This window comes from Semicossyphus pulcher, unplaced genomic scaffold (assembly GCF_022749685.1).
Source record: "Semicossyphus pulcher isolate SPU_LCO1_2020_fin unplaced genomic scaffold, fSemPul1.0.p SCAF_26, whole genome shotgun sequence".
NCBI classification, from domain to species: domain Eukaryota; kingdom Metazoa; phylum Chordata; class Actinopteri; order Labriformes; family Labridae; genus Semicossyphus; species Semicossyphus pulcher.
Genome location: NW_027211700.1, coordinates 3,932,106 through 3,950,968, shown reverse-complemented (window position 1 = coordinate 3,950,968; position 18,863 = coordinate 3,932,106). Strand labels below are relative to the sequence as shown.

Below are 18,863 nucleotides of genomic sequence, written 5' to 3'. Positions count from 1 at the left end.
GGTTTACAGTTATGGGCGGCTGGTCATTGTACAGTAGTAGTTTTTTCACTCCCCTCCCCCTTCAGGCTCATGACTGGACATGACTCTGACTCACACGAGGGCAGGATCGTTTAGGTTGTGTTGTGTCACTAATCTGTTTCTGAATGGAGGCTTGTATGAGCTGAACAGCAGCACCTGACTGATTACAGAGTACAGCTGGATTTATGGCTCTCAGTGGAGTTTACTTTATATTGTTAGATCTCCAAACAAGTCACTGTTTACTAATGTTGTAGAACTCCAGGCCGGTCTTAAGATCACTTTGGGGCGCCGGTTTAGCTCAGCGGTTTAATCGTGCGTCCCGTGTACAGAGGCTCAGTCCTCGATGCAGCAGCCCTGCGTTCGATTCCCACCCTCGGCCCTGTGCTGTTTGTCATCTCTACTCTAACACTGTTTCCGACACTGTCTACTGTCCTCTCTCTCAATAAAAGGCCAAAAAAATAATCTTGAATAAAAAAGCCCCCTTTTTAAGGAGCCTCTTCTCAGACTTAACTGCATATTTACTGGATCTCGTCTCACTCTTGCACAAAGAAGAATCAGGATTTTATTTCAAGAGACCACAACTGCAGAGATAGCATCGAACTGCCTGTGTGTTACATCAACATTAATGTGATTGGCACCAAAGTATCCTGCTTCAAACACAATCACTAACCTGCAGGAAAATCTGGAGAGTTTAGTTTGTAGGTGCGACACAGAAAATCAAAAGGTAAAAACCCTTCACAGTCTTTATCCAGCTGTTTTTTTTTAAGATGAAAATGCTAAAAATATTCAGCACATCAGGTTACTTATGCATCCCGGAGAAGCAAAGCCGAGCCCTGTTCAAGTTAGAGTATAGCGTCTTTACTTCTGTGAAAAGTTTACATGTAAAAGAGGCTGCAATGCCCGACCATAAGCACACATCCCCTTAAGTGCAACCCTTAAGTGCAAATTTTTACCATAGACTAAATAAAAGATGAACGACATGACAGCTCCCTAAAAGTGACGCCAAAACCTCTCTATCGAGACGGGGTCGTCTGCGGCCTGTAAGACCATTCAAGTTACGCCCCCCTGTTACAAGACACGCCCCCTGCTACAAGACACGCCCCCCTTCTTTGAAGTGGATCACGCGAGATGTCAAAGCGGGAAGGCGAAGCAGCAGGCTGCAGCGTTGAGGGAAGAGTGAGAGATCACTGTTTGCTTTAAGTTCGGACGTTTCTGACTATTAATAAAACACACACGTTTTGTTGCATCTACCATGAAAACTAATGATGGAGGTGGAGGGAGTTGGCGAAGCAGTATGAGGAAAAAAGACAGGAAAAGAAGGGCAAGAGCAATTTTGTATTTCACACCTTTTTTGTGTCTTCTAAAAAGGCCATTAAATAAAGATGTCTGTTTGTTTCAAGGGCCTGCACAGCCCTGCTGAACTTTTTAATCTGGCTGATTAAACCTGCTCTCTGACTGTGTGGGTGTGTAAAGACGTTCTGATCAGTACGCGGTGTACAGAGACCTGAGCAGACCTCGAATCAGACAGAATGTGACAGTATTATATGTTTTTAAATGAAGACTCAATGCTAGGGTCTAAAAGTCTGGATGGAAGTTAAAGTAAAATGAGTCCTAAACGTGTATTTGTGTCATCTGTCAAGAAAAACAACAAACAACTGAGGCGCAGACACACTTAATGAGGTCTAGTTCAAAGTGTGTGATTTCTTTCTAAGAACATAATCACTGTTGCAAAAACAGTTAATTAGATTAGTAACTTTCCCAAAGCTGTTTAACCGAGTGCACCTCTCTTTTTCACAGAGCAGTCGCTGACTATTTTTAACTTCAACATTGTTTGAATAATATAATCTCGAAGATCTCAGTTTCGTTCTCTTTGGCGGCTGCTATGGTGATAAACGGTAATTACAGGAGCACACTTCCCAGATATCCACACAGTGCTGCATGTGTGTTGTCCACGGTTGGCTCCGGTTGTAACTCTTGATTTTCCTGGCTGACGGTCGCTTTCCTTTTCAGACTGTTTGCTTCATCTGAGCGTCGAGTTTGTTTCTTCTTCTTTGGATTTTCACTTCTTGTTGAAGTTGTATCTGTAGTCATCCATCTTTTCTTTGTTTGTTCAGCCATAGTAGATTACTGTTTACTCGCAACACTTGCAGAGAGCGGAAAAGCAGCCGCTTAGCTCCGCCTACCCTCTCTGGCAGACCAACCACTGCTGGCTGATAGAAAACGCGTCACTAACTGGGCGCTGCTGGTGATTTTTAGCTGACCACCGGGGTCAGCCCTACACGGGTCTGTACTAACTGACTGAATGAGTGAGTGACGGTACTTTCACAGCCGTAGAGAGAGAGAGTTGCGACATCGTAATGATGGATCACGGAGCATGTTGGACCTCCACTGACATGACTCTCTGTCTATACGGCTCTGGATACTTTGTTCGGGGAGTATTTAAATGAAAATCTTTGAGATTATTCCTTTAAAGTGAAAAAATACAGATTAAACTGTTTGTTTTAGACGTTGTTTTGTTAATAAATAAAATTCACAAAATCTTCATTACGTCCGTGTAAACCTCCCTCAGTCAGATTTCTATCACATATCAGGGAGTTATTTTGTTTCTCTGACTCATCGTCCGTGTACAAATTAGAGACTTAGAGATTCCCTGCTGTCAAAATCATTTAATTTGGAACAATAATTAGTACTAATTATAATAATTATTAATAATTTTAATAATGTTTGTTTTTCATTCAATTGTTTACTAATTAATTCTGTATTCAAATGTGGAGTTTTTGAACACTGATACTGAGGTTGTTTGTGGTTTTGTGTGTTAGTATTACCTTTAGGTCTTCATGTCTTTCACAGGTTTCTACCACTCCCACACGTTGCAATATATTCTACACATGCTTTGTATTTTTGTATGAAATAAATAAATTCAATGAAACTAAAAGCTCATTTTTGCCATAAAAATCATTCAAATGATTAATTAATTATGAAAGTATTTGTTTATTTTCTGTTGGTCCACATATGAACTGTTTGGATAAGGTGTTATGTGCTGTTTTGTTCATCACATCTTTTTAACTACTGCTTGTATTTTGTCCATGATGCATTGCACTAGTTTTCTTCTCCTCTTCATATTTAATCCTGTCTTATAAGTCAACATACAGAAGACTACAGCTTGTTATTTTCATGCCTTGTTCAGTGTGATGTCATAGTGAATGTATGTTTGATGCTTTGTTAGATGTTCTTATTATAAGAGGTTTTTATTCCTGATTATAAATTCCCCACAAATTCTCCTCCAATCTCTCTTCCTCCTTCCTGCCGTCCACTCTCTCCTCCCCCTCCTTCACTCTCCTCCACTCGTGTAAGCGGTCATCGGGACTAATCCCGACGGGAAGTGGGTCAGTTGTGTGTTCTGTCCTGCACACGGCGAGCTCCGGTCACTGATACTGAGCTCAGAGCAGAGGCTGGAGGCGTGCAGAGCCCTGCACATCGTAGACACCTTCTGAGTGGTGTGAGCGAGCTAATTGGTGGGTAATAGGGAGTCAGGTATCTGTGCTAAGGGGTCATTTTTCACATCACCATGGAGCTCCTGCGTGCACTGGAATAATTACCTGCTGTGTGCATATGAAAGGTGTCTTACATATATGTTGTAACTGTCATTTTTGATGTTGTGAAGGTGATGAGAGAGTAAAACGCCTGGTATGATGCTGTTAAGCAGGTATTCAGTGCATTGAAGTTAATTTGAGCAACAGTGCCCCCCTTTGGTAAAAACAGGGTACTCTCAGAAGCCACAAAGCATTGTGGGGGTTTATCATGTGTGTGAAACTACAGAGATGAAACCAGTGTGACTCTGGGGTGCAGACTGCAGCTACTCAGCCCCACACAGCCCCTGGATATTGATCCTAACATGCCCCATAAAAGCAGCAAGCTCAGAGCAAAGATGAGGAGGCTCTCTTACCGTGGAGTCCCTGGTGGGGGAGTTGGACAGGCTGCTCGGCTCCCATGTCGAAGAGCCGTATGCTCTGCTGCTGCTGCTGCTGCTGAAGGCCTCCTGGGTGGAGCTCCGCGAGAGGGCCTCCTGAGTAGAGCTCCGCGACAGGCCTGAGTAGCCCGTGCGGGAGCTGCTGCTGTACGAGTTGGCCACATTGCTGGCCCGACTGCGGTAGCTCCGCAGGGCACTGGTGGAAGAAGACGGGGTGGAGGAGGAAGAGGAGGTGGAGGTGTCGCTGAGGCCCAGAGAGGCCAGGTCCCTGCTCAAGTCACTCTGGGATACAGATTTTCGTCGGCTGAGCGAGATGCTCGAGGCCACCGGTGAAGAGTAGAGGTAGCTGATCTGGGACGAGGGTGAAGAGTAGGAGCTGGAGCCGGTGTAGGTCGACCCCCCGCTCAGCCCCGACCCGCCGTAGGTCTTGACGGGGGTTCTGCTGAGGCTCTTGCTCCGGCGGCTGCTGCTGATGCTGTTGCTGCTGCTGCTTCCAAGGATGTCAGTGCGTGGGATGGTTCGCCCTCGGTCGGGGTCGGGGTCTGAGGAGGTGCTGTAGTTGCGGCTGCGGGCGGCGGAGCTGCTGAGATAGCTGGAGGAGGCGTAACCTGAGGATGAGGTGGAGGAGGTGGGGGACTTGTAGGAGGACACCCTGTCCCGCTCGCTGTAGGAGCTAAGGCCCGGGCTCAGGGAGCTGTAGGAGCTGTAGTGGCTGGTGTAGGAGGGGCCAGCGTAGCGCTTGGCGGTGGAGGAGATGCGGGACATGCTGCTGCTGGTTTGTCAGCCACAGGGAGGGAGAGCCTCTGGAAGACTGCATCGACTGCAGCAAAGAGACACGAGTATTAGTTCATCAGCAACTCTGCGATCAATACACTACAGCAACAATGTGGGCAGCAGTGAGGACGTCATTTATCTTTGCTTTAAGGAGCCTCCTCTGTTTCTTTAGACACAAAATGAGAATGCATCTTTTCTGCGTGTGATCATGAAAACCTAAAATCTAATATAACACATGCTACGCTCACTGTGTCATACAGTCGGCCTCTTTTAGAAGGGCTGGATTTTAGGACATTTCGTCTGTGTGAGTGAGAGGCTGGAAGTTTAAATGTGTTAATGTTTCCTCTCTAATCTAAGACCTGTAACTGCTGTTTAAATAAACATCATTTGGCATTTAACATTTTGTTATTTAGTCTGACTCTCCTTAATTCGCTCTGCGTGAACTGTGTGGGCTAAAACTTTCTTTTAATAAAGCACACATTTCTGTGCTTAACTGGTTAATAAGCTCATTTATAAACTGAAGATATTCTTATAATAAAACAACGTAAACATGGTAGAATAACAGCAGGTTATTTAAATGAAAACACACTAATAATGAATTTAATATTGATTGCATAAAGGGGCTGAAATGAGGCTGTTAAAGGGCCACGCGTTGACAAAGAAAAGTCTGGTGTAAAACACGACCCACACACTTTGTCACCTTTTAAACCAGTTATTATAAATCACATTTCCACTCACATTGCTACAGTCTTTCAAAGAATGCCACAGCGTTTCATATTAAGAGTCCTTTCTAACTTTCAGGCAGCCATTAGCTTCCATTCAGTGCAACACAAAATCAACTTATAACAACTTCCATCGTTTTGATCATCTATCAGAGTGAACGTCACGTTTCTCTGAGTACGTTATGCTGCATCGGTGCAGTGGAGACTGCATCACAAAGATAATGGAACTTATTCAAACTTTAAAACCACATCGTGCACAATTTGATCATTTCTCACTCAGGAAACTCCCAGTGGCATCAAGAAGACAAAGTGGCAGACAGTCTCTCTCCACAACTCCGGCTTTATGTTGAAAGTGTGAAGTTTGTCAACACATATCCCTCTCTACGGAAGCCATAAGCAGACATGCAGCCATACATTTTATTTACTAAAGTAAATAAGTTATTTTCAGTTGTTTTCTCAAGAATTCAACTTTGTTATCTCGAGATAACAAAGCTGGTTTTCTCGTGATAACAGGATCATTTTCTGTCGATGTAGAAAACAGAACAACCGGCTGCTCACTGTGACCTATGTTTGTTTGGTGCTTTTGCAGCTCAGGGGATTCGAGTCATGATCATGTGACCTTACGGAGGTGCAGCGCTGTTATCTCCAGATAAATAAGTCGAGATCTGCAGAAAACAAACCAGAAAGTAAATCAAATGTATGGATGCATGTTCGCTCAGGGCTTCCGTACCTCTCACAAGATCCTGTAACAGTAAGAATGCGATTTAAGCCTAAAAAAGATTTGTAAACAAAAAAATCTAAAACTACAAGCAACATGAAACGACATAAGAATGAAAATAAGGAGAAAAGGAGAGAATGATTGTGTGGCGTGTTACTTTAATGAACTCTCTAAAGATGTGTCAGGGTATTAAAACGACTGATGGGAAATAAACGTTACATATGAGGGCCTTACTGAGGAGGCTGATATGAAGTTTTACTGGTAGCTGGTAACTCTCGGTCCTGTAGAGGTCATGTTTGATAGTTTGTTATGTTTTATGAACATTTTAAAGAGGGGGTATTACGCTGTTTCACATTTTAAGACATATACACAATGTTTGATGTCTAGACTAAACATGGGTGAAGTTTCTGTAGGTAAAAGTATGTTGGAGTATTCCCCAGGCCAGGTTTCACACAGTTTTTTTCTACATGCTGCACTTTGTGACGTCACAAAGTGCAGCCTCAGCATGCTTCAGAGAGCTGACCAATCAGAAGAAAGCGGGCTTGTAGGGGCGGGGTTTCTTAAAGGCACAGAGCTGACTGAGTCGCTTCAGGCAGAAGCTGTATGAGGGCCTGCACAGAGCACCAGTGTGAGAAACATGGAGGAGTTTTTTAACTGTAAATTATGCTAAGCTACTAAGCTTGAAATTAGCAAAATAACCCCCCCTTTAACATTGCTGGATAGAGACACTTCTGGCTCTATTGCCCCTTCTGGCTCCACAGAACCATGATGACATTGGCCAAAGTGCCAAACTCTGGGCCTTGAAAAAGGGCGTTCACAAAGAAGCTTGCTTATGTGCTATTTTGGTGTAATTGTATGCTAAAGGAAGGCACAGCATCTTACTGGGCTGTAAATCACTCTCACTTAATAACCCCAGTAGAACCCTTCTCTTATACCAACATGAGATACACAGAAAAGTGTAATAGAAATCTTTCCTGAGTGTTTTGAAGTCTTAAATTGCACACCCCCTCTCTTGCAGGACACAGGCCCACCCCTCCCTCGTTTCTTCTCCCACGGCTATAATGGGAGTCCTGCAGGGCGTCGGAGGTAAAGCCTGCAGGCCGCAGCACAGAGTGTTCCCGAGGCGGCCCGAGCTGAGCGAGAGGCTCTTGTTCACATGCACAGCAGCGTCTGAATAAATAAAAGTATCTGGTGTTGCTGATCCGTGTTGAGTTCAGTGAGTGAGGCTCCTATTTCTTTAATCCGTCTCTCGCGCTGCTCCCTATCCTCTCTCTCTCCTCCTTCTCGGCACCCTGCCTCCTCTCTGAGAGCATCTCCTTCTCCTCAGTTTAATTTCCCCTCCTTCTGGGTCTCTATTGCTTTCTCCCTCCGTCTCTCTCTCCCCGTCTCTCTCTGTGACCACTGCTCTATCAATAATTTAGCATATGGATCTGGAGTAGGCAGACAGGCAGCAGGCTGGAGACAGGCCAAAACACACAGAAGCAGGCCAGGCGGCTGAGGCCACTCAGTGGAGTACTGCTTAGCCAGCCGAGCTAGCTGTACTAAGAAGCTGGCCAAGCTTAAAGTCAGGCAGCTAAAGTCAGGCTTGGTGCATGTTTGAGGTTTGCTTCTATTGTTTGACAGCAGGAATGTTTGGGAATGTTAGGATTGGCACTTTGACACAGAGAGCAGCAGTAAAACATGGATACTGTGTCTCTGACTTCATCCTTAGTTTTCGGATCTTAAACTTTACTTTGATCACCATTTTTGTCAATGAGTGATTGCAGGAAATACGTTTTGGCAAAGTGGTGGAAATATACTTTGTATGAATAATGGATGTCGTCACCCATTGGTTTGTGGACTGATGTTTTCAACTCAAGCCGCCATCTTGACTTTCTGGAGCCAGAAGTGACCATATTTGGATGAGAGGTTGGAGCTGGAGAGGAGCGAGGGTTTGGCAAACGGGATGTTATCAAAGCTAAAGTCTGTGCCCCTGGTAAATCTGTCAACTGGCAAATGAACCACGTAGTTTAGCATTGTGTTTCCCCCAGAATGAGATTGTATTTGTTGTGGTAGCTGACCAGAGAGACTAAAGAAGTTAAAGGAACAATTCGCCCCTGGAAAAAGCCGCTGTGAGTCAAAGCTGGTGTTCTCTATAATCCATTGAAGAAATCATATTTGAAAATGGTGCCATAGCTGTGGAGAAAGTTGTACAAACAGCTCGTGGTTTCACCCCTTCTACATTCCTACAACACCCAGCATGCATTGCACCCCTCCCTCTGAAAGGAACGGCCCAGCGAGAGACGCTAGAGTGAAACACTACCGTTTCTCTGCAGGCGACGGCTCAGAGCGGGACAGAATCTGAAATACGATGAGAATATACCGGTGGATCATCTAAAAAATCTTCAGGTCTGCAGTCGACATTTCAAACCTGACGATTTTGAATGAGACATGACATCGGAGGCGGCGTCCTCAATTGAGGAAGTGTAGTTTAGCGAGCTCCCTGGCCTCCGCCAGATGACACGTTTCATGTAGTCTGGTGGAGGTTTTCCAGGGCCCGTTGGAGAAGCGGACAGCCTCCTCCAAAGGCACAGAGCGACATTTTTCCCCCACCATCATGGCATTAGCTCCCCATAATAGCATGATAGGACTGAGGTTGAAAAACAGCGAACTGGCCCTTTAAGAGAGCCCATCACGTTCATATTGAATCTAACACAACAGAAAAAAGTGCTTAAAAATATCCCAACCCACTTTCATTTTGTTGCTGTGCAGCTTTTCTGTTTACCTTTCATCTTTAAACAATCAGGCCCTGAAAATAACGGACAAAACACCTGTCCAGGTGCATCACTGCTACACACTAAAAAGATACAACCTGCTAAGTTTAAACATTCATGTTCCCTCAAATTAGTTTTTAAATGTATCAATAATCTCGGCCCTGATCCTCTTTGCAGATACATCCAAAGAAAAGACAGTTGCAGAGTAACTTAGGATGGTGAACGGCAACAGTAGCAACATAATAGATCTAAATGTGGACAACCAGCCTTCTCCATTAAGCTACAAACTTTCTGTGCTAAACGTCAGGTTCATGCTCTGTATGTGAACGATGCTTAATTGCATCGTCCTCATCATTCAAATAGAATTATTTGAGCTGATTATTTGCAGCCTAAATGCAGAGCAAAAAAAAAGTTTGCGGCAGAGCATATTCATCACTTACAAGACTTCTGCCAACACATCCTTATCATCACACAAGCTCAGGCCTTCATTATGTGAGCGCTCACACTGAGCAAACACCAGGATAAAGAAATGTGTGAGTTATATTACAGTGAGGATCCCGGATGATCCGAGGCACCGGGAGTTCTGTTCTCTTTAAGTAAGACTCACTGTACGAACATGGATCTGTACTTTAACACAGCTTCTGCAGATTAGCCTGTATGTCCGTTTAACCCCTGACTGCTCATCCTTGGCCTCGGTTACACCCGACTCTCACTCCCTGTTTTCCCACAGCTACAGACCCGGGGCAGCGGAGTGAAACAAGCTCGAGCTCGCCTGGTGGGAGAGCACTGGAAACAAGCCAGTCTCACCCGTGGGAGTAACAGCACACAGCGTGGACACACAGGATTGATAAGATGATAGCAAACTATTTCTCTTCTGACGTCTCCACAGAAACAACAACACACGCGCGAGAACAAGGAGGCTGCACACACACACACACACACACACACACACACACACACAGACTTCAGCTACTCTGCATTTTCTGCCTCCCCCGAGGTTGTGCTAACCAGTGGTTCCCATAGCTACAGTGGCAACAAGCTGCATTTGTTTTCTTGCTACCGACGCATAAAGGACTTAAAAGCAGCAGCAGCAGCAGGGCCGCCAATTTACACTATCAGAGCTGCAGCCTGTTGGCTGCACTTCATGCTACTTTAAAAACACACAGAGGAAAGGAAAGGCTCAGACGAATCAGCCTCGTGCTGCTAGAAACGTATAGAACAGGGTCACATAGAAGTAAATATAAGAAGTCAGAGGGAAACAGACAGTGAGACTAAAGAAATATGACGTTATATATTCATAGTGTGGTGTGTCATTTTAACCTTTACATTAGCCTCATCCTCACTACACACTGAAGTCGAGGCTGTGAAGCTACCTTACAACATTAAAGACGCAGAAATAAGCGTCTAATAATCCTGAAGATGTTCATGTAAATAAACGTCTGTTAGTCACCATCTATCGCCGAATGAGGTAACACAATGGTGGTTGAGCCGATGGCCCACTGATGAAAGCCTTTGCATTTGCAGTATTACAGACTGGCTGTCTGTGGTGACTTTCATGGAAAAAAATCACAAGCGGCGCCCAGTTAGTGACGCGTTTCCCATCAGCCAGCAGTGGTTGGTCTGCCAGAGAGGGTAGGCGGAGCTAAGCGGCTGCTTTTCCGCTCTCTGCAAGTGTTGCGAGTAAACAGTAATCTACTATGGCTGAACAAACAAAGAAAAGATGGATGACTACAGATACAACTTCAACAAGAAGTGAAAATCCAAAGAAGAAGAAACAAACTCGACGCTCAGATGAAGCAAACAGTCTGAAAAGGAAAGCGACCGTCAGCCAGGAAAATCAAGAGTTACAACCGGAGCCGACCGTGGACGTCACACATGCAGCACTGTCTGGATATCTGGGAAGTGTGCTCCCGTTTATCGCCACAGGTGCCGCCAAAGAGAAAAAGATACATCTTTTAAACAGAAACATGTGTTAGCTACATCGCTCTCTTCAAAGCCACCAAACTTCATTGATAAAATACTGATTTTACAACACAGGATTTGGGAGTTGCTGGTTCCCTGCTGCCTCCACTGGTCAGTGTGTTTGTGATATTGTTTTGTGTTGCATCCAAGCTAACCCTACAGCAGCCAAATACCATTAAGTCACACAATAATACAAAGAAACTTGTACAGCCAAGGCAGTGATAGACCATGTTCCCCTGCTCTGTGTTAAATTGCTGTTTTTGTCAATGGAGTCTGGTGGCTTTGAAGAGAGCGATATAAGAGCTGTTCCTTCTTAAACTACGAGGTCCATCTCTGCAGGTATCCTTTCTGTAACGCTGTCAGACACTTGTCAGGTGCAAAAACAAGCACTTTTAATGCATGAACATTGGTAGAGAGCATTTCCCTGCCTGCTTCAAGGCTGTTGACAGAAGCAACCACACACATCATTAAGGCCCCAAAATATTAAATTGTAGGGCCCGCGTTTTAAAACAGGGATTCCCTCTTTAACAACTTCTTTAGATGAATAATATTTTCAAATATTAGAAAAAACCTACCTGAAATTATCACCTGACAAAGCCAATATTTACCCTGTTTGGCAGGTGACAGGTGCGAATTTAATTCCCTGTTTACTACTATTAAAGAGGCGTTCGGGCAGCCAAGCTTCTGCTAAACCTGTATTAAGAACCCTGTCGTCAACAGAGTGGCAGAAGTGACTACATGAGAAGATTTCAGCAGCTGGCAGCCTGGCAGAGACCTGCGGAGATGAGGTTTCACTTACTGGGCAGGTTTTAGAAAACCTTCACTTCCTGTGGCCTGAATCAAGAAAACAGCAAAGAAAACGCAACAAACTAGAGGTTAAAGTACCAATTCACACGAGTGGAACACTTTACATCACTTGTTTCACGATTCACAGGCTCAGTCAACCAAAGCTCACCTGAACAGAACGTTCTAGTTCCCTTCAGCTCAGTGTTTTGGTTGTTTAAAGATTTGGTTCACTCTCACCGCTCTTAACCATAAACTGCATAAAAAGATGGACGACAAGCTCCCTGAAAGTGAAGCCAAACCCTCTCTATCGCCCCCTGCTGACTGGCTGCAGTATAGGTCATAAAGCCCGCCTCCTCCATGTTAACAGATGGGACATGAGTCAAACTATAAAATCAAAGTACATTTTTCTCAAACATGGTTTCTGTCATTATAGTTAGTTCTTATCATGCTGATTTATGTCCAAGTGTTCATTTTTCATTATTTGATGCTATAAAAGGGGGGTGTGACCTCATGATTGACAGCTCTGTTGACAAATGGGGCTCCTGCAGCGTTCTGTTCCCGAGTAGCAGAGCAGAGGAGGAACGGCGAGAGGAGACGTAACTAACACTAACACTACACTCATTGAAGTTTCCATAAGCGTGAATATCTGCTTCAGACCGACACAAGAAGCTGCTCTGCTGCAGAGTGAGCCCACCTGAGGCTCCAACACGTCAAGGCCCAAGGTAAAGGTGTGTTTTGGGTAGAGGGAGGGGCGGGACGTCAGTACTGCGGCTCCACCAGCTGATCTCTACTGCACACACTCTAGATACAAATGTGCAATATAGCAGCGCCCGCTCCGGGGGGATATTAGCTTTATTTTCGTACAATCAGAGGAGATGGAGATGCTTCATCTATCTCTCTCTAGCTCTCAACACCCCTGTTGAAAACTGGCACTGACCCTGCGACCATCATGTGGCTAAAAAAAACGACCTGACATTTGAAGGATCCGACACAACAGACTCGTTCCCTGATACATTTAAAAAATGATGATGATTTTATTGGGTCTATCACCTCGCTGAAATGTGCTTCTGTTGAAGATCCGAGTTTCTAACGAGTCATGACTCAGATCTCTTCGGGCACATGTTGTCCTCACCTCGGCCGGTTAGAGAGCAGAGCCCATCTTAAGTGCAGCGGGAGAGTGTGTGTGATGACGCAGGACGGCACGGCTGCTGTGCCCCGAGGTGGCACTGCATGAATGTGACATCAGTACGGATGCTCTCTGGTGTGTGTGTGTGTGTGTGTGTGTGTGGAGAGTGTGTGTACTGTAGTAAATGCTCAGCTCGGTCTCAGCTGAGTCAGAGCAGGAGTGAGGCGAGTTCTGTGATTGATAATCAGAATGGATTTATGTTTTGTTTCACTGTTTGTTGGGTGTAAACTCTCTCTGGCTGCTGGTTGGTCAGCGGCGTGCATGTGTATTTGAAGCACGCACATTTATTTACACCTCGCGCACGTTTTGATTCCATAATGCCGGAACGCTTTAATAAAACACACTGGGGCAGCTTAACGCAGGCGTTGCTTGGTGCAATGTAAAATGGCGAAGGCGGCATGACGGGGGAGCCTTCTTACGCCGTTGTGGCAGAACCGCAGTGCGGGCTCCAAACTAACAGCCCCTCCCCCAGGGGGCGATGGAGAGGCTTGGGCTTCACTTTCGGGGGAGCTGGCGTGTCATGTGATGAGCGCCTACCTCTCAGCAGCAGTTTAGAGTGGAAGAGTAAACAACAGAGACGGTCGGGAGAAACAAAAGTCAGCTGAACAGAGGACGAAGAGCTGGTCCCCCGAAACGGCTCGTCATCGCTTGTTTGGAGGTGTTTCAGATTAGGGCGAAACAATAATCAGCAAAGAGGTCATGAAACCTGCGATTGATTGCGACTGCGATGGTGAGTGTATGAAGGACAAGAGGAAGAACCAGTTACTCCCCGTCCTCGTCCAGCATCAAGTACAATAACAATTTATAATCCATAGGACATTCTGGTGTTTCCATTACTACAATATAAACCACAACAGCTGTAGCAGTACAAACAAACACCACCATAACATTGACATAATGTTCTCATAAGGAATACAGTTAGAAATCAACACAGGGGCTATTAGGGGGTCTCTGAGCTGAGCTGGGTTTGGCGTGGTCTTACAGGCGGCTATATTTACCCTGAAATGTGAGCAGATAAGAGACTGCTGATGTCTGTGAGGGCCACACTGACGCCTCTGCCCTCCCTCTCTGCCCGGTACAACTAGCTGCCAAGCTGTGTCGTATTAAAGCGAGACTCGGCCGCTTCAATTGGCCACCCTGACCGGCCATAGTTGGACCTTCTCCAGCCTTCCCTAGCGACCGGTTCTGCATGCAACACTTCTGTTTTCTCCACAGCCGGGTCACGTGTGTCGCATCGTGCTACGAAGGAAAGCAGACTCTAAACTCCAGGAATTCAAAAAGCCGGCACATCATTTTTTCAGCACAAGTTTCTAAGACATAAAAGCACCCAGAGAAGAAGTCAATTAGCATTTATCATTTCCACCATCTGTTGGTGACTCACAGGAGAGGCCGTAAAGGCAGCAGTGACCTCACAGAGTCTGCAGTGATTGATGCTGCAGCCTCTGCAGCTCACTGGCATAATCCTTTATTTATTGAAGCAATCATTTGGTCAATTAGATACCGGTGTTATTTGAAACACCTATCAATCTCTGCCATACTGACTGACTCACAGAAATGCATCTGACACTTAAAGCAACTGGTGGTTAAAGCATTAGTTCACACTGCTGTAACAAATTCAGCTGTCAGCACACAGGCCTCCTAACTATTCAGAGACTCAATTACTCGCAGCACTTTAGCTCACCTGGGTGTCAGCGATGATCTCATTCACATTTCATTATGTTTATATTTATGATGTTAACAATATTATCCCTGCAACCGTCTCGCTCAGGGTGGGAGGCTCACATGCTGTTGTGACGTTGTGCTGCTGTGATCCAAGAGACTGTTAAATCTCAATCATGTCACCGCTTTTAAATTCATCAGCGTCTGAATAGACAATGGATAGTGAAAATCTGGAGGGTCATGAGGCCATTTTACGAGACAAACAACATATCTGATAACTCATTATATACCAACGGCAAAGTGACAACAGCTAACGTTAGCATTCAACCAATTCCCAGGCAACGTTAGAGTTAACAACTCTTAAAGAGCAGCTCCTGTTTTAAGACTTATAAAATGCTCTGCTTGAAATAATAAATCCTGTCTGATGTGTTTTTTCTGCAAAATATGTTTAATCACCTTGTAAAAATCCTCCAAAGGCGTCTCCTCCTTCTCCCTCATTAGGCCCCGCCCACTATGCAAATTTCCAACCGCCCCCTCCATCGTGAAAACAAAACACGTCTCTGCAATCGTTTAGCGGCAACTTGCTGGGTACAGCTGGCTCGCGCATCGCCGAAGTGGTTGCCATAGGTTACACGTAATGATATGCATAGCATCACCCCGTACATTAACGGGATTGGCTCCTTAGGTTTGTGACGTCTCAAACCTGCCAATCTGAAAACATGTTGTTCAGCCTGTCCTTGGTACACTGGAGTTTAAAAGCAGACAGGCCCAGCCATGGAGATGATGCTCATGTTGTCCCTGATATGTCTTGTAGCACATGAAGAATACTGGCTAGTGTCCGAAACAGAGGAGGAGAGGGTGGGAATGTCGCGGCAAGGGGCCAAGGGTGGGAGTTGAACCTGGGGCCGCTGTATCGAGGAGAATAGCCTCCGTACATTATTTAACCGCTGAGCTAAACGGCGCAGACACAGGTTTCATGCACTCTTTATTATTTTTTCTTGCTTAACATCACTCACCCTAAACCCGATGTTCCTCCAGACAACCGAGGACGAGCCGTTTCGGGGGAGTTTAACGAGTGACTTGCTCTCATCCTGTTTTAGCCTAACAACAGGCAGCGTTCAAAACTGAGCGTTTGTAACACTTCAAGGAATCAACAGGTAAGTATATTTTGAGCTAGCATGAACAAAGCTAGTACCAAGGACAGCTAACTAGAGTCTGACTGACAGGGGATTTTAGAAATGAAGACTTGTATTTATTTTCGACAGGAAATATTCCCTGTTTACCAAAACTGTGGCGCCAAAGAAAAAATAACCCTATTTAATGTTGTTCTACTGAGACACGCTGTGCTGTGATGCTATGCTACATGTGCTGCGGACAGTGTTGAGAGCATTGTAAACTACGGAGTCACAGCACACTCTGCTGCTTACGCTGTGTGATGAAACCGTCTCTAGATAAATCCAAGCTTTGTTTTCTGCATTATATGTTCTGAAAAGATAAATACACATACGCTCATATCTGTGACAGGCTCTTATCAGCTCCATAATATCGGTCTAGCTCTACTGATAACCTACTAACTCCAACCACATGGCGACAAAAACCAAGATGGTGACAGTAAAATGGCAAACCCCACATCAAAACAGTCACTGTGGCGACGTCCACTTCCTATATGTAGTTTAAGGTGTGAAGTAGTTACCTGCCGTGTTTGTAGAGGTGAGTGTCAGACTCTGATGGCACTGGGGCAGCTCATCCTACTGTTGCTACCCCACAGTGTACTCACACACACACACAGGCTTTGTGATCACACCTGTGGAAAGACACATTATGTTACATGACATCAGCACACAGGAAGAAAAACAGCAACATGAACAACTTTCATATGTGACGGAGGATTTTGTTGTCTGATCACAGTATCGCTCGATCATATGCTGTCAGATAATCCATAGAGGCCTCAAAGAAAGCAGAAACCTGCTTGTTCTGTGTGTGTCTGTGTTTCCCTTTCCGACATTCAGCATGAAGTGAGCCTGGAGGCCGTCGTTCAACGCATTCTCCGGATTTCATGTCCGACCATTAAAGTTTGATGATGCATCCTTCAGCTTGTATTATAAAATCCAGAAAAGTTGCTCAATTACGAGCCCAGGCAAAGACAAAGTTTGACTCCATCTTGGACATCGTGTTGCTCTCCCAGCACCTGTTTCAAAGCTTTTATTTATCATCACAACCAGCTACTGTATACCTACATTTTTACAACCCAATGCAATCCTCACACAGATCAATGGCACGGCGATGTTTCCTACCACAGAGAGACGTCCGCAGCTGCTACTCATGCTAGAACAACCCAGAACTTTCTGTAACGCTACCCTCCGTCCTCTATCACCAGCTGATCAAGCAGCCTGCACTGAACGTACGCTCTCAACCTACAAGCAGGTACCTAAAGGAAGAAAAGGAGGAAGAGTGGTGGTTAATTTGTTTAGTAAGCGGCTCACCCTGGTTGTTCTGAGCGGCCAGGTCAATAGACAGAAAGCTATGGGGTGCTACTTGGGAGGCTGTGGCCCCAGAGTGTGAGAGGATAGTATGAGCACAGCGATCCAGAATGCCACAGATCAGGTTACAGAGGCGGTAAATATAGCAGACGCCTCTGACCTCTACAGGTCACTCAACACTCTGAGGCATTCCAATTTGCTCTTAAAGGACTCGCATTAAGGCTTTTTATAAGCCGAGCTGGGTAAGCATCGGCTCCACCAGCAGCACGCCGCTTCAGCCAGCAGATCGGCTGCTTTCACAGAAATTAAGAGTCAGTCCTCAGCTGCACTGGATCAGGATTCATCCGCAGGCTTCTCCTCCTGCGATGGTGCCACTGCAGAGCAAATGGCAAAGACATGTTATACACCCGAGGCGTGTGTCACGCTAAGTAGTTTGTTGGCTGTCAGTTGCTCTGAAATTTCACACATCAAAGTGAAATTCGCTATCAAGTTTAACACGGACTGCACCAACTTTAAATGGACACTGGAGGTGAACTAAGTCAGAACACAAAAACACTTCGCAGTAGAAATCATTGGTCCAAAAGTTGGTCCAATAGAGCCGTCCTCTACTGATCAGTATAAATATTTTGCCCTGACTTTGTGCACAGTTGCATTAGGGAACATTACCACTATCCACAGAGAGCCGCAGGTTTAATGCCACTTCAGAAGAGGACAGACTTTGTTGTATAAGTGGAGTGAAATGGAGTAGGTCTCAGTAGGTTTCAATTTCTGTTTTGCTGCCTTGTCTATGACGACATAAGGGATGTTTTCTTACTTTTGTTTAAAAGGCCTTTGCCTTTTATAGCTAGGACAGTGGATAGAGTCAGTACTGAGAGAGAGTTGAGATGACACGCAGCAAAGGGCCGAGGGCTGGAATCGAGCCCGGGGCCACTGTGTACATGGGGCGCACAATTTAAAGTCGAGGTGAAATTACAATATAGGCCAAAAAAAATACAGATAATCCATTTCTTCATATTCTCATATCAAAATCTGATCATTTTTTCTTCCTGTAAATAAAAATATCCCGTGTTCTTACGTAAGTTAGCACCAAACAATTTCAACCAAGCAATCTGCAACATTTAGCCGCAGAGCACCAAGAACACTCGGTCAGTTAGCTAGCTACTGCGCTGTGGAGAACGTCTGTCTACGCCCACTTCTCAACGATCAAATCAAATCCCTCTAATGATATGTCCCGCCTGCACGTCCTGTTTCACTCGGAAATATGTCACGATACGGAAGCTAGATACTCTCGAAATGCCGTTTCAGCTCGACTCTTACCGCTGAGCTAACCCAGCGCCTAATAAGGGATGTATTTCTAAGTAAAATTACTTGTATGCAGACTTTGTAAAACTTGAATTGTGCTTCAACAAGGGAACCTGTGTTTAGGTTGTGTATTGGCAAGAATCTGGCGATACGATATGCGATCATGACACAAGGGTTAGGATGCAATATAGCCATATTTTCTAACCCTCGAGAAAGGAGATATATTGTGATTTTAAAATTGTCATTTTAGGGAAACTTTTATAGCACAAAGAACTAACCACAATATGTTTGAAATCCTATCAACATCCATTATCATAGCACTGCATTGTGTACAATTGAACTTCGTTGTCCAACGGTCCATGATCGAAAATGACATGTCCAAAATGAATGGAGTATTTCTCTGCAACTACAAGGTCTGTATGATCAATGGTATCAAAATAAAGATAACACTTGTGAGGAGGGGTGGGAATCACAGGGTAACTCACGATACGATACGCGTTAAATAGCCCATCATAGCAAATATATCACGATAT

General features: G+C 45.0%; 1 protein-coding gene across 2 annotated transcripts in view; it reads right to left on the bottom strand.

Annotated features, from left to right (window-relative positions):
* usp2a (ubiquitin specific peptidase 2a) overlaps positions 1-17,074 on the bottom strand; it is a 56,630-nt gene extending 39,556 nt beyond the window's left edge. For both annotated transcript variants that reach the window (XM_069676556.1, XM_069676558.1), the window contains exons 1-3: positions 17,032-17,074; positions 16,242-16,352; positions 3,965-4,808 (exon numbers count right to left, since the gene is read on the bottom strand). In XM_069676556.1, the coding sequence (XP_069532657.1) occupies positions 3,965-4,753 (789 nt within the window). In that variant the 5' untranslated portion in view covers positions 4,754-4,808; positions 16,242-16,352; positions 17,032-17,074. The remainder of the gene's footprint in view (positions 1-3,964; positions 4,809-16,241; positions 16,353-17,031) is intronic.
* Between the last annotated feature and the right edge of the window lie 1,789 nt (positions 17,075-18,863).